Here is a 17,264-nt window from a genome sequence, read left to right as displayed (position 1 = left end):
TGCGTATGACACCACTAGAAATTCACACAATTTGTGACCTCACAAATATGGCATGAAATGTAAAATGTCAAGGGCAGGAACGAAGACAGACTTGGTCAGTTTTGTTTGTTCTCTGTAATACAGCACCATAAACAGCAGGGGAAGCCCTACTATCATGTTTTAGCTTGTGTAGGGAGAAAGTACATTTGGCTTTAAGGGGTGAATAGACTGATTAAAGCTGCTTTTGTAAAAATATATTTTAGTTTCTAAACAATTCAGGTTAGTTTTCAGTTTCACTACACCATTATGATGTTAAGAAGAATGTTACTGGACAGCATTTTAAACGTAGCCGTGTTTAATAAAAAATTTCTTAGCAAGTGTTTTATTATACTAAATTTGCATTTTTTATATATATCGCAGTCAAAAGTTTGGAAACATTACAATGATCATCAAGCCTGCATTTATTTGATCAAAGAAAGTAATATTGTGAAATATTACAATTTAAAAGAATGTCTTTCTATTTTAAGATGCTTTAAAATATAATTCATTTCTGTGATGCAAAGCGGAATTTTCATAAGCCATTACTCCAGTCTTCAGCGTCACATGATCCTTCAGAAATCATTCTAATATGCTGATTTATTATTAATGTTGGAAACGGTTGTGCTGCTTAACCTGTGATACTTTTTTCACGATTCTTTGATGAATAAAAACTTTAAAAAGAACAGCATTTATTTTAAAATAGAAATCATTAGTAACAATAATCACTACAGTTCAAAAGTTTTTAAAAATAAATGTATACTTGTATTCAGCAAAGATGTGTTAAATTGATAAAATGTGACAGTAAAGATTTATATTTATATGAATGAATTACATTTTAAAGGATAAACAATTATTTTAAATTGTAATAATATTACACAATATTACTGTTTTTGAATAGCATAAGAGACTTCTTTCAAAAACATTAAAAATAGTAATGTTTCCAAACTTTTGACATGTATAATTTCTCTCTCTTGGCTAACTAACAGCAAATTATGCTGTTTACAGAACCAGAAGAGAAGTGTAATTTTTTTTCCGGACACCTATTTCAGTGATATCTGACTGTCAGGTAGTGAAGACCGTTTATGCGTGGTAGGCCTATTAAAAAAATTGACCTATTTCATTTTTCTTACACCAATTTTAAGCGTGTTTAGGGAACTGTGGCTAGGGCAGGGATTTGAGAAGTTTCCACACCACCTTTTGTCCTCTCTGTTCCTTTCGCATTCGTAAAAGGTCATTTATTTAACAACAGAAAAATCTCGTCACATATATATGACGGGTGACATTTGGTTCGAGGCCTCTCAATAACCCATCTGCCTTTACTGTGTGACAGGAGTGCGTGGCGTTGACGTCCCGACCGGTAGGTCTGCCCTAGGTGTTCCTCGCCCAGGGCTAAATCAACAATGACTAATCAGTGATTGCGTTTATGCTGGGGTCAGCACATGGTTTCCATACTGACCAACAAATTAGCTTTTATCTCCAGCGATATTTTGCTTTGAGCATTATCTCATTGTTTGGGGTATGCAGGGATGGTTCATTTGCATGGCAAATAGTCATGCAAACAACAATCACCTCTCTCAAACACATTGCGCTCCGAAAAGAGGCGAGTCAGCATTCAGAGGCACCCCATCAAGCAGCGCCCTCAGGCACTTTTCAAAGGAAGAACAACATTTCTTAAGGCTCTCGTGACAATCTGCAATGTTTGAACTTGCATGGAATGCTTGACATTTTTGGTCAACAGATGTGTAGATTAAGATCACAGTCTGTAATAGTAAAAAAACACATTGTAGCTCGTACGAAAGCTCCTCTTATTTTACCCTTATTATAGTGACTCCAAGGACAGTTGCTGTTTACAGCCCTTACAGATCTTTTTTCAAATACAAAAAGCAGTGCAGACTGCGTGTTAACAGGGAACTTGAAAACATACCACAAGCCGGTATTGACAGATTAAGGCCTGGTTTCACAAACAGGGTTTAGATTAAGCGAGGATTAGGCCTTAGTTCATTTAAGACATTTAAGTAGCTTTTATAAACGTGCCTTAGAAAAACACATGGTGTGCATCTTGAGACAAAACCAAGATGCTGTGCCTGTGCAAGTTGCTTTCAGTTAAAACAGCTCAGGCATCTATTTTAGTCTGGAACTAGTTTAAACCTTGACTGTGAACCCGGCCATAATAGTCTCCTTGAACTCGAGCCACTTCCTGAGATAAACATTGACACTCAATTAATTATTTTGGGCACTTGGGCATAGGACTGGGTAAAAATATAGATTTTCCAATTAATCACGATCTTCATTTGAACAGTTCTGATGTGGATTATTAATGTCCCGAGATATCAATTAATATTTATTACTTAAATGCATTTGTTCAGTATCTGTACCACACTTCCCATCCTACAGATGGCACTGTGTTCAGCTAAAATTACTCCCTGCTGCTCAATCTTCTGACACAGCAAAATAAACAAAAATCATATATATGATATCATAGTTCACTGTCTGTTTTGAATGTGATGCAATTCAAATGAAAAAAAAAGTTTCTATTAAGTTGTGAGTTTGCACGGCAAAATGTGACCAGTGGGCGAATCCAAAAGAAAATATTCTTATGAGTTGGTTCTTTCAGCGAACCAAAAATATAGTGTGACCAGTATAGTGCGATTTAGAGGTCTGCATTCCCAGGGTACCTGACATGTGGGACTCCAAAAAAACTTTCTGGAAGCTTTGCAACCCTACTAAAAATACAATAAAAGTTGCTCAAATTTAGTTTATGTTTAAAAGTACAGAATGCTTTTTGTCTATGTGCAAAAAAACCCCCCTTTTTTGGTAGTTTATGACCGCTAGGCACCTTCCTTTTGCCTTCTGCGACAAATGCAACAAGGTGAGGTCTGAAGCGCTGTGTGTGTGTGTGTGAGAATGGGGGGCGGGGGGAATAGCCTAACCCTGGGGGACAAAACGTAAAATTTGTGAGATCTTCTGGAAGAAAATTGATACCGCAGACCTCTAGCCTCATTCATAAAACAAATGACTCAAATTGATTCATTATAGTAGACTGAATCAAACACACATATGTGACCCTGGACCACAAAACCAGTCATAAGTCGCGCAGGTATATTTGTGGCAATAGCCAACAATACATTGTATGGGTCAACATTTACTTTTATGCCAAAAATCATTAGGATATTAAGTAAAGATCATGTTCCATGAATATATTTAGTACATTTCCTACTGTAAATATATCAAAAATGTATTATTATTAGTAATGTGCCTTGCTTAGGACATAATTTGGACAACTTTAAAGGCGATTTTCTCAATCTTTAGAATTTTTTGCACCCTCATATTCCAGATTTGCAAATAAGTGTATCTTGGCCAACTATTGTCCTATCCTTACAAACCATACATCAGTGGAAAGCTTATTTATTCATTTCATATTATGTATAAATCTCAATTTCAAAAAATGTAACCTTATGACTGGTATTGTGGTCCAGGGTTACATATCGTGAACACCAGTATAGCCTGATTCATGCAACAAATTATTCTTATGAGCTGGTTCTTTTTAAGAATAGATTAAAAGATGAGTTCTAGTTCCAATTAGTCTAAAACGTCCTTGTATCATTTACAACATTAGCAGAAAGAGACTGAAATGCATAGGCCTACCCAAATACATCAGAATCGGATTGAGGTCTGGACGGAATTGAGAGCTTGTGAATTGTAATCAAGAATCGTAACTGAATTGGAAAATCTGTAGCGATACCCAGCCCTACTCGGGCACAAAAATGGCGACTGAATTTAAGTAATGTCAATATGAAGAATTTAAGTATAAAAGCACATCGTAAGACCTTCCACCAAATGGGATAAATAAATTTGTTCTACTATAGGCACTCGGTATAAATGACATTTTTAACACTACTTATATTAGGGTAAAAAACTATAAAACATATGAATATTGTTTGAATCCTACAAATATAAATATATATATATATATATATATATATATATATATATAAAACAAAAATTGATCTGATTGATAGGCTTTAACATTATATATATATATATATATATATATATATATATATATATATATATATATATATATATATATATATATATATATATATATATATATATATATATATATATATATATATATATAATTTGTTTCAAATAAGAAATGGTGCCTAGGTAGGATAATTAAAAAAAACATTTCTTAAAAATTTTCTGCAGCATCTAAAAACACAATATTAAGACGATCACGAGTAAAACACAGCTGCAAGTGCTTTACACTTTTCCGTAACACAAGCATTTTTGAAAGGAATGCACATAAAGAGGGAGTGTGGCTTTAAGATTCACCTGTTTGTTAAAGCGCTAACTGCAAAGATCCTATTCACACATATTCGGAACTAAAACACTGGCATTTACACTATATGTACAGCATCTACAAGTTTACAAACATACACACTCGTTTAAAGGCCATTGCGGCTGGTATTCTGGTTTACAGTTTTCTTTTTTGGTGAGACAGGGCGATCGGTTAGGATAGTTTTAAAGGGTGAACCCGGTGAGGTCTTGAGCTGTAGTGCGGGCGGCCCGCCCGAGGGCAGGGAGAGAAGATCGAATCTTCTTACTCTAGAGGGGTTTAGAAGCTATCATATTGGTAATAATGTCTATGAGGTGGTCTAGGCCGTAGAGGTAGCCGTCTTCCCTGTTACCCTCCATCCAGGTGGCCCTGTGGCACAGCTCCTGCCCCTCTGGCAAAGGTGTAGTCTTCCCAAAGTCTATCATCCACACTTTTGCCTGCTCCCGTTTGTCATGGACGAATAATAGAGAACTGCCAATCACCTGAGTACGAGAGAGGGGAAGAGTTACACATGCTCGACACGGAAATGCGATAAATATCAAGAGTCGGTTCCTTGCGTGCCGCGTCTTTAAATGTTTCATCATCACAAATACACTGGCAAACATGACAGACACAAATATCCTGTTTCCATTATATTTGTGCAGCAAACATACGCTCGCTTATTAAACAGATACAAAATGTGTTTTGTCATCTATTAATGTGAATAAACAAAGCTCTGCGTTTGCATAGCCTGTTCTACCTCCTTTTATTAAAACAAAGTTCTGACACTGGCGCTGCATGAAGTGTCTATTTGTCTTTAAAGTCGATTAAAAGAGGTTGTGTAATGCTTTGCATACAACCAAGCTGCTCTTCTGGCTTCAAGCATCCGGTGTAATCTGATAATTACTTCAGAGCTGGTCTTTGCATAGATGCTCTTGTGTATTATACGTTTTCCCCGTTTTCACATGCCCCATCACATGGGTGCGTAAAAGGTTGCATTTATTAATTCCTCCATGGTCGTAAGTGTAGCTAATGTGGCTTAAAATGATAAACAAAAGAGTGACTGTTTACCTCGTGCGTTTTGAAAAACGGTGAAGTTTCCAAAGTGTCCCTGATCTCGTTCAGTCGGTTCAGATAGGAATTCTTTGGGAAAAGAGACAAAATGTAAGCAACTATAAATCTATTAAAATACCCACAAATGTAGTGTCACAAATACTTTTCCAGTATCATATTGTATGCATGTAAAAAAAATTAAATAAAAAAGATAGAAAATCTGCCTCTTATCTTTAAATCTGCATATACATTTCAACACTTTAAAGTTATGTACAGTTTATTTTGTAAAAAAAAATCCTTTTTTTTAAGAGTTATTTAAATATGGCAACTCTTTACAATAATGTTCTAAATGTTAACATGAATTAATTGCTTTAATGAAGTAATATTGAAAAATACTTTTCCAGCATTTATTAATATTGGTTAATGTTAATTTCTATACATTCTCTAATACATTTGTAATATTTAAAATGGTTTACATTAACATTATTTAATGTACATGAACAGGAACATATATTAATAAATTGCAATAAAATGTTGTTGTTCATTTAGTTTATACCTTATTAATAACTAATAAGTAAATGAACCTAGTTTGGTAACATTACTATTTTTTATGTTTTTGAAAGAAGTCTCTTATGCTCATCAAGTCTGCATTTATTTGATAAAAATACAGAACAAATATTATTACAATTTAAAGTAATGATTTTATAACATACTTAAAAATGAATAATATTCTTTAAAATAGGATGTATTTCTGTGATGCAAAGCTTAATTTTTGGGTCAGCCGTTATTCCTTCTTCAGTGTCAAAGAAAGAAAGAAAAAAAGTTACTGACCCCAAACTTTTGCACGGTATTGTATATTGTTACTAAAGATTTCTATTTTAAATAAATGCAATATGCAATAAATTTAGAAAAACAAATACATTTTAAAGGGTGAATTTTGTTTTTATCCCTGATTTCTTCAAGTATACATTTGGATACTAAACAGAATTAAACAAGCATTTTAATTGTCACCTGATTCAACATTTTTTTGAATTATTAGTGTCCTATAATCAGATCATACAGTACCACGCCCTGTTCTATTTCATATCAAAATAATCACATTAAGTCAGCATTTAAATCGAGGGTTGTTAATTATACATTCGGTGTGGAAATAAAAGCAAATTTATCTGACAAATCTAAAGCACATTTATCAGATGAATCACAGAGCACGTAAGTGAATCAATATGCACATCAACTTTCAGGACACGCTGTGGACAAACACGGGGTTCAGTAAAGGCTCCACAAGAAGCCAAGTTCTTTGGAACTGTTTGTTAATAAGGCTTAACTTTAAGGAAACACCCGTTACAACATGGTAATCTTGCCATGCAATATAATTTCTTTGTGCTAGGGTGCAAACATCCTATTAATATTTAAACCAGTAAGATTGAATTTACCGTACAGAATACACAGTTGTGTGTCAACAACCGCATTGTGCAAAGCAATTTGCAATTTGCACGTGTATTTCTCTGTAATATAATCAAGTTTGTGTGCGTCTTAAAGAGTGGTTTTCCCTGACAGCAGGTGAGCTTTCGCTGGTTTCAAACCTCTATAACTCTGAAGGAGCTGCACCACACAAAGGAAACCCTTGGGTTCACAAACCACCCTGGGGGGTAAATGAGAGAGTTTAGCTCCAACTGTCACTCGCATCCCCTCCGTGTGCCACAGGAGACTTTAAAATTGGCAAAAGGCCCTAAAGCACATAAACACATGAGCACAGACTTACCAGGATGTTCTTGTTTCCTTTGACGAAGTCCTGGAAGGCCTCAGTCACTTGTTCTCGCGTCTTAGTCTTTTTAAAGTCCCTGTTTACTGTTCCGTCCTCATTCTGTCGAAGGGAAAGGGGAGATAAATTCATTGTGCCGGTTAAAAACAAACAAAAAAATAAATAAAAACAGCATGTTTCAGCATGTTGATACATTTGTGCCAAATTTGACAAACCTTTTTTTGTTGCAAAACGATATTTGGCTTTTTCACGTTTTCATAAGTCATGTTTTCGTCATGTACAATTGTGGTCTATACATGAAGAAAACATATTATGACCATATATGGAAACACAACAGAGTCTGTTCTTCTTAATAATAGAGTATAGCCTGGATGCCAGTCGAACTTAGCCCCGCCCACAACATTTGAGGTTGGGAAGTTCGGTCTGGACTTGCTCCATTGTGGAGAAACTATGCTCGAACCAGAGCTGTTTGGACCAATCAAATTGTCAGGGCGGGCTTTATACGATGATGGACAGATGCTCAACAGTGGCGTAATCATCCACGTCACCAAAGAGCGCTTGGGTTGAATTTGTTCTAATCCTAAACGGAGAACTTGTTCGTAATGCATTCACCTTTACTATTTCTTTCAAAAATGATGATCGTGTTGGTAAGTACTATCCTTGAAATTTAATTTTATAACACCCACAAAGATTGTTTACACTCATCTTCTTCCAGTGTGCGTGCAGTTGAGTTCTGTTGACAACTATGCGTCGCTCTGATTGGTTGTAGGTCTATCCAATTGAGTGCAGAGGCAATTTCGCCCCATAATCACAGCCCAATGGAGCAGCATCAGACTCGTATTCTGACTAGAATCTGAGTATGACGACGTCAGGCTAAGATTTTTACATTTTCAAAAAAAATGCAAAACTCTTTTTGCTACTGCATTGCTATCCAGTTCCTAAGGTCCTCTGAGTGATTTTAAGTGTGTTGCTAGGGTGTTTTGGGCAGTTGCTGGGGTATTACAGTGCAGTTGCTAAGGTGTTCTGGGTGGTTTGTAGGGGGAGAACCTGCCCTTTGTGCTAATGGAAAGTGCCAAAGGAGAACCCACCCTTCCCCATTCATGCAGGACATCTGCAGAGCGCTCATTAACGAAGATTTGTTTTGGAAAATCATGACAGAGACCAAACATAAGCTTTCTAATCTCTTCTTGCTTGTCTTAACGGAATCACGGCCGCCTGGTTCGGCTTAATTAGCTGACGGTTTTCAAACTTGTATTAAGTCTTTTTGACATTTTCCGTGAGGGTGTATTTACATTATTAGGACCGTGTGCTGTAGGCCGGAATTACAGAACTGAAATCATGTTGTGAGAGCTGCAGCCTGTCACTGACTGATGTTGAGCTCAAAGAACATGCCACAAACAGGCTGTATGTGTGACAGAAACATTCAGTCACAATCAACCTCTTGAAAACGGCCAATCCTGCCCCCTCACTGAGTATGAATTTCGGGATATAATTAAAACACGTGGGTTCAAGGCCACATGATTTCCCAGATAAAACAGCAATGCACTTCCAAGAATCCATTTTATTAACTCATGATTAAAGTTGAGCTCAATCGACAACTTTGTTGTGGCATAATGTTCATTCTCGCAAAAAAAAAGTCATCTTGTCCCTATTTTTATAAAAAAAATGCAAATATCAAGGTTACAGTGATGCACTTACTATGCAAATGAATGGGGCCAAGATTTGAAGGATTTTAAAGCAGAAATGGAAAGCTTATAATTTTATAAAAAATACTTTTATTACAGTAATTCTTGTGTGAAAGCTTTTGAATTATTTGAGCTGTAACATTGTTTAAATAATCATTTTTACAGTAATTTTATGAATTATAATGTTTCATTGTCATGACAATGAAGTAAAATTTAATATAATATTACATTAAGTAAGTGATATTAATTTGTGTGTGGAAGCTTGTGTATTATTTAAGCTCTAAAGTTGTTTAAATCATACATTTTACAGTCATTTTATGATGTATTGTTGTCATGGCAAATAAGAAAATATCATGTTAACATGCCTATTGTGTCTCATGCCTATGTATGTTATATAAAACAGTGAGTATTTTAACGTTTATAAATTAGACTAATTTACATCCATTGTAACTGCCTCACTGTAACCCAGATTTTTGCTTCTTCTTTTTTTTAAAGTGCCCCTATTATGGTTTTTTGAATATTACCTTTCATGCAATGTGTAGTGTAGCTGTCTGTGAATTTGAACAATCTGCAAAGTTGTGAAGCCGAAGTGCACGATAAATTAAGTTATTGTCTCTCAAAAGAAAGAATCGCCTCTGAACCGCCTAAATCATTTGTCAGATATTCAAATCCCACAAGTCACTGGGTAACACATTTGCATAATGGGACTGAATGAGATTTACAAAAAGCTTATCCATTAAAGATGGGACAGTACCCACCCAGTCTTGCTCAAGTCGTACTTGCGATGGAGATTTGGGTTGAATAACTAGTTATTCCAATGTTTCTTCATCGGACTCAAACTCTGATTGATATGGTAAAATCAACACCATCTTTACTCTCTTTACAGTACAATTGCTGAGCTTTAGGAAGTTCAGTCATGGTAATGGGATGTTTTGTTTGGCGCTGTCTGACCAATCAGAGCGGATTTAGAGAGACTGAATCATCAGACGAGTCATTTGAGAATCATTGAAAAATGTGGTGATGCAATCTAATTTTACCTTAGGAGACCTCCAAAACAAAATTAGGAATCTTTAAAATAGCATAACAGAGGCACTTTAAGAAAGAGAGGTTAATTATTTTTAATCGGTGTTTTACCACAAGTGCTATCAATTACACAATATTCTTTTAACCTAAATACCAATAAGGCAATATTTGACATAAACAAGTGGTAAACACTAGTTACGTTTACATAGACACCTTTTGTTTAAATCGGAATTAATGAATGAATTCCAATTGATGAATCCGAACGTAATGTTTACATGAAGGCTAAATAAAGTGATCGGGTTGATGTGCGAGTTTATATGTCACAAGCTTCAAATCAGAATGTATTTTTTGACATGCACACACTGCACGAATATACAGAGTTTCCCACCTTTTGCCCATACCAACCATTCTCCTACATAGCTTTTCTTTGTTTTAAAGAGCAGACGAGCGCATGAAGCATTGTGCCGTGCTGCTTATATTTATCAAGCAGTAAAAACGCCACTTCTCATGCCCAAAACAAGGCAGCCATGAATGAGAGTCCGAAACAAGGACTGGTGGGACGTTGTCCTGCTCCACTTCACAGACGATGAGTAGAAGGAGAATTTTAGAATGACACCACAGTCATTTATGACATTTCATTCAACAACAAAAACAACAACAGCTCGTTCCACGCATCTTTACGCCATTTCTACGCACTATAAATGTGAAGTACTTTCTAGTTTCGGGTTTCATTCCGATCATCACATGTTCTCTCGATCAGTATAAACGGTTTAAACCACCACTTACAATCCGAATTAAATTTTAATCGGATTTGCCCGATTCATTTCAATTGATGTGACTTCCGACTGGTACAAATTCGATTACAATCAGATTATTAGGGTCCTTGGTTATCTGGAAATCAATATCTCCGACATGACCCGTAGATGATCTAGTTTGCCTAGTACCCACTGAGAAAACAACCTTTTTCAACCTTTCAGTTGAGTGTGTGACGATAATACCATGTCATAGTTCCTTCAAAGCTTTCGTGACCAAACGTCTCACCTTGATGCCCTCGATACGGAAGCCTAACGTTGCGGTGGAACTGATAGTTTCCCTCCACTGCATGTAGCGCGGCTTAGTGACCGCTTTCTGTTCATTTTCCTGTTCCGTGGGGGCATTGGGATCCACCTCGATCATCTTCTGGTACATGTCAGCTCTCAAGCTAGGCTTCTTCCTGGCTTTCGTCAACTCCTCTTCCAGATACGTCCTGCAAGAGGGAGAAAAAAATGACCCACTGGCTCAGTTTCTGTCATTTAACTTGCTGCTTGTGTTGCATCATCAATTCTATTCTGTTGAAATGTGTAGTGCATACTAAAGTGTACTTCATCTAATTAGCTAAAGGCATGACGACTAAATATTTACTCTCACTTTATTCTCCAGCTTGACTTTTCTTGGAAAACACTTCCGTAGAATCTGAGAAGTGCACTGAATGTGCGTGAATCTGAAAGCATCGCATTGTTTTGTTTGGACAGGCCAGCAAGGTTTCTGTTAATATCCTGACCATCTGGTTATCTCTATATTTGTCCATGGCCGCTGCCGTGATTCGGTCAGGCTTACAACAGCAAACAGAGCAGTCCCGGGGACAACAGAGATGAGAAAGTCGAGATGTGAGAGTAGGGGGAAAAAGTGATGAGCGATGGCCGATGTGTATCAAGGTCTCCCTGCACCAGCCGCAAACAAGCACAGCTATCTTTCACTGGATTAGATGACACAGAGCTTCTCCGCTGCTTAATCTCTAGGGAGTGAGGTCCATGTTTAAGTTCTCTGATGCTAGGAATGTATAACATCTGTACAAATAATGGGTCAATGGAGCTATTCATTTAAAAATAACATGCAAGATTTTCAGCGGACATGCTGTTGCATAAGTGGAAGATAAGAAAAGTTTTTGCAGCGAGGGCGTACTTTACTTTTATTAGTGAATTATAGATGAATTTCTCTTTCTCTCTCTCTCTCTCTTTCTATTTATTTTATACACAAGAGACAAGAAACTGTTTTTGATTTGAACTCTTTCAAACAGAATAGAGGAACTTATAAAACATAGATTCCAAGCACAGTAAAGTATTATTTATATACTATTATAGTATTTATTCATATTTTGAATGAGCTTTTTTTCAGTAATTATTAGTTTAATACATTTTAGATTGTTTTAATAATTTAGTGCTTTTGTCATGTTTATTAGTTTTTTTATAAATATTTCTATTTAGCTTTAATACATTTTTATTACTTAATTTATTTGAGTTAGTTGCCAACGCAACATTTCTAATCGTATTTTTCAGTAATTATTTGTTTTATATATCTTTTGTTTGTTTTAATAATTTTGTGCTTTTGTCATGTTTATTCTTTTTTTATTTATCTATTTAGCTTTAAAAAAAATTATTACTTAATTTATTTCAGATAGTTACGAAGGCAACATTTCTAATTTTCATTTAAGTTTTTTAAGTTGAATTTAGGTTATGTGTTTTTTTTAATCTAATTCATTACCTTTTTCAGCTTTATTTCAATTAACAAAAATGATTTATAATAGTTTTAGTTCTAATACAATATACTGTATCTAAACATACTTTTTCTAGTTAAGTTAAAATTTTAAAAAATTAAAAACACTAAAGTTTTTAAGTTAGAGTGGTTGCTAAGGCGTTGCTGGGCAGTTGCCAAGATGTTCTACGGCATTGCTAGAAGTTGATGAGGCATTCTGGCTGGTGCTAAAGGTGTTGTGAGTTGTTTCTTGGATGTTAAATGTTTGCAGTGGTGTTCTGGCCCAGCAAGCAATTTTGCATTTAAAAGATGTCTAATAGCTGTCCAAACACAGCCCTGACGTCTAGGCTAAAACAAGGCAAAATTTGGGCTAGAATAGCCCAAGAATAGACTCGTCGTCTAGAACATGAACATGTCAAAGAAATGAAACCAAACACCTTGTATTCACTGTTGACTTTCTTACATGATGGAATATCATACATCTTGCAAGTTACTTTGGCAAGAATTACATGTAACCAAATTCAAGGTTATTTTGGCTAGAAGTAGGTTACTCATAAACGGACTATATCGGGTCTATAGTTAACCGAGACGGTGAATTGACGGCTATTGCTTGCTGGGGGGGTTTGTAGAGTGCTATATTGTTTCTAGGTTTTTCTGGGTCAGATTTAGGTGGTTATTAGGGTGTTCTGGGTCCTTTCTAGGGTTGTAGATAGATTTTTGTAAAGTAAAAAGGTCAGGTGAGGCAGTGTGGTCAAATCTCAGAAACTTACCTGATGCCCATCTTGCAGTCCATGACACAGGGTAGGTCAAAGTCTGCCAGCAAGTCCTCCATCTGATTGTACCTCTCTCCTTCCTTCTCTACATCTCCATGGTAGGCGGGAACGTAGGGCTTAAGCACATCTCTCATTAGCCTATCGAGACATTGCTGCTCACACTCGCAGTGTTTCTTCAGGATGCGACCGTTAGCTCCAGCCTTGAAATTGCCTGAGGAGAGCAGAGAGAGACAAATGGCATAGCATTGCATTCTCAGAATTACCACAAGGGATAAACTGTTTTTCTTTCGAAGGATTTTTTTTTTGAAAATCAAAGCAATTCACTATTTCAAATAAAGTACTATTTCACTCAACTTGAACCCTCAAGTTGTTTCAAACCTGTTTCTTTTTTCAGCTGAACGCACAGGAAATATTTTGAAGAATGTTGGTAACCACACAGTTTACGGTAGTCATTGACTTCCATAGTATATTTTTTTCCAACCTTAGAAGTCAATGGCTACCGTCGACTGTCTGGTTACCAACGTTCTTCAAAATATTTACTTTGCGTTCAACAGAACAGAGTGTTCATGAAAGAAACTCGTACAGATTTGGAACAACTTGAGGTTAAGAAAATGATGACAGAATTTTCATTTTTGGGTGAACTATCCCTTCAACTGGCTTTGATTTTTGAGGCCTACCTGCATGGCCAGCCAGCTGGATCCAAGGGTACTTCTTCTTGAAAGACATCACAAATGGTGACCAGTGCACCATGTTCTTGATCTTCTTCCATGATTTATGCTGTTCAATGATAAAAAGAGAGCAAGATAAGTCCACATAAAAATCTAAATTGGCAATTCTTGTTTTTTTTTTATGGAATATTGCAGTGTTTATTCAAAATTATTTATCTGTGCACATTATTTATTTTTTAAATTAATGTGCTCTCTTAATCTTGAATCAAAATATCTTCTCCCTCTTGCAATGACCTCTTCTCTGATGATGTGTTTACTGGCGTGAGGGCGGGACAACCTGTCACTCACATGACATCATAGCAATAGCAAACCACAATGATCCAATCATTCTCCAAGTCCCATCCTACATATTTTTTTTCTTGTTCGACAAGCTGTTTCACTCGGATATACCTCACAATAAGGAAGAAAAGACTATCACACCTTCCGTTGCATGTCGACTTTGCTATAAAACTAAAAACGGGATATTTTAAACAACATTTTCAGGCTCTTTAGGCTTTTATAATTATTATATATTTGCAGTTTTTATGAAACTGTTATTTGAGAGTGAACATGGAATATTTATACTTTTAAAAATGTATTTGTCACTACAGGGGGAATATATAATTGTATCATGTTTTTTATACAAAAATATAAGAAGCACAACTGTTTCATTGATAGCATCAACAATCATAGCATATTAGAATAATGTGACACTGAAGACTGGAGTAATGCCTGGCATTGCCTGCTGAAAATTTAGCATTGCCATCACAGGAATAAATTACATTTTTGAAATATATTAAAATAGTAATAATTTGTTACATGGTAATAATATATACAATATTACTGCTTTTGGTCACATATATATATATATATGTGTGTGTGTAATCTTGTCCATGTTATTCTGAAATAAAACATGCCTGGAGGAATATGAGTAATTACTTATATAATGAGATTTGGCAGGTGGGGTTCATTTCCCTACAACAAAACCCTGACTAGCAAAACATGCAGGAGAATAAACAAACATGTATTTTGCATGTATTTACATACGTTTGCTGGCACTCCTACAGTGGTCAGTGCTGATATCATTGTTTACACAGCAAAGTAAATTGCTTTTTGTGAAGGATTTACTGTATATACAAAAATGTTCTGGAAAGGGATTTCATGCCTCTTCGTGGCACCATCACGGAGAGGCATGAAATCCCTTTCCAGAACATTTTCGTTCACTGTTCCTTGCTGGTGGAAAGATCTCCCCACCTCCATCCGGAATGCAGAATCGCTGACAACATTCAAGACAGCTGAAAACTCATCTCTTCCATGAGCACTTAACCTCATCTTTATAAAAAAATTAAAAAAAAAACTACATTTTCCTCTATTCACTCCCTATTCTAGCTTATGCTACTCTAAGCAATGTTTCGAAAGCTTAGTATTTCAATTACTTTTTGTGATTTTTCACCTCGTCATGACGGATCGCTTCCTGTATTCCTCAGTTGTTAGTCGCTTTGGATAAAAGTGTCTGCTAAATGAATGAATGTAAATGTAAACATGCATTCGGATATCGATATATATGGATAAATGGATGAGAAATATGTGACGTTTTTTTTTCAAGGTGAACAATTTCACCTGGAACCATTTCAAAATGTTCTTGCTCTATTTGGACATACTCACTCCCTGCGGAAAACTCTCTCTGTTTTTGAGAAGAGCTGCTGTTGAGCCATTACACTGTTATTCCACTTCACTACATGTCCTTGAGTGGGAACTCTTTAACGCTCCATGTTGGCATGGTAAACACATTCTTTATTCCGCTCTCAGTGATAGATGAGGGGTTTCCTCGGGTGACCAGGGAAGCCCCCCCCCCACCCCCCCACAGCACATTTTGAGCCAGCTCTCCCAGGACAAGCAGTTCATTGCTGGACATGCTATGACCACAAATCAGCCCCCTTCCAAATCTAGAGAACCTGTCCGGTTAACAAACACAAGCCACAGAGTGCATTCAAAATCTGCTGAGAGGCGTTTTGTCATGCATTAAAAAAAAAGGTAAACTGTCAATAGATTCAACCACGAAAACCCCTTATTCAGAATTACAGTGATTTGGCAGTTGACAGCTGTGCTTTTTTTCTTCTTCACGAGTTGCTATGACATCATTAAAGCAATACAACTCTGTTTTTATTTATTCAGCTACGTGTGGTTTTAAACCTTTATAACACAGAGCATGAAATTCTTACATCCTGACCTTTTTCTCAATATAATAAAAGTGAATGTAGAGGTTACATGACAAAAACACACTTATCTTTGAAAACCAAGTAATCCTAAAAATAGTCCATATGACTTCTGCGTTATATCTTAGGTCTTCTGAAGCCATATGATTACTTTATGACTAAAATTTTTGTTTTGGAGGTCTCCTACAACAGGCTTACATGCATCAAATGTCAAAAACACTTGAATTTTCTCATAATATACATTGCACACCAACACCAAATTATTCTCAAACGACTCGACAGATGAACCAGTCACTCTAAATCTCTCCTTTCCACGAGCCTATACTCTGCTCTGATTGGCCAGATGGCCCACTCTGTTGTGATTGGTCTACCGCATACAGCACATGTCAGAAACGAAACACCTATTACCATAACTGAACTTCAGCTCTGGAGCCAGTGCTGCTTTTACCATATTAATCTGAGTTTGAGTCCAATGATGAAACATTGGAAGAAATAGTTATTCAACCGAAATCTCCATCGCAAGGACGACTTGAGCAGGACGTTTCTCAGTAAAATACTAATCAGTTTGAGGTACATTATGAGATGTTGCAACTGTAATTCCTCACTATCAACATTAACAAGTGTACATCCATCAACAAACCAATGTGTATATTTCTCATTTATTACAGTGCACATGCGGGAACTGTATTAACTGTATCAATGACAGTGCATACGTTAGCCCAGCTTTAACATGAATGACTGATGTAACATTAAAGTTTGTAAAACAAATCTTGCTCCATCCTTTATCTTTACTCAAAGTAGTAAGAACAGACAATCTGCATTAATAGACACAGTTTTAGGTAATAGTAATATTTTTTTCTACTGAAAATCTTACTCTAACCCACAGCAGTTATACTGTAAGTTTACTAGTCTGATTTTTTGAAGTGAATCAAATGATTCATTGAAAAGATTTGACTAAATGAATGTTGAATGATTTGTTTACAAAGTGAATGTCAAGATTTTTAGTTGGCTACATTTAATCAGTTGGCTTCACATGGCTTCAGGAGACCACTTTTATGATACTTTTATGGTGCTTTTTCTCATTTTGGAACATGACACCTTAGTCCACATTCACTTGCATGTACATAGCATATGCATATATGGCCAGTTTGAAACAACGCGAGGGTGAGTAAGACAGAATCTTCATTTTTGCATG

General features: G+C 36.1%; 1 protein-coding gene across 1 annotated transcript in view; it reads right to left on the bottom strand.

The window, feature by feature from the left end:
• Positions 1-4,330: 4,330 nt before the first annotated feature.
• The window catches only part of itpkb (inositol-trisphosphate 3-kinase B), a 39,872-nt gene continuing 26,938 nt past the window's right edge, over positions 4,331-17,264 (bottom strand). The window contains exons 3-8 of the mRNA XM_079830749.1: positions 13,824-13,923; positions 13,144-13,357; positions 10,904-11,108; positions 7,155-7,256; positions 5,411-5,482; positions 4,331-4,842 (exon numbers count right to left, since the gene is read on the bottom strand). Coding sequence (XP_079686875.1) covers positions 4,630-4,842; positions 5,411-5,482; positions 7,155-7,256; positions 10,904-11,108; positions 13,144-13,357; positions 13,824-13,923 — 906 coding nt within the window. The 3' untranslated portion in view covers positions 4,331-4,629. The remainder of the gene's footprint in view (positions 4,843-5,410; positions 5,483-7,154; positions 7,257-10,903; positions 11,109-13,143; positions 13,358-13,823; positions 13,924-17,264) is intronic.

This window comes from Gobio gobio (genome assembly GCF_949357685.1).
Source record: "Gobio gobio genome assembly, chromosome: 12".
Taxonomy (NCBI): domain Eukaryota; kingdom Metazoa; phylum Chordata; class Actinopteri; order Cypriniformes; family Gobionidae; genus Gobio; species Gobio gobio.
This window is presented reverse-complemented; position numbering and strand designations above follow the sequence as displayed.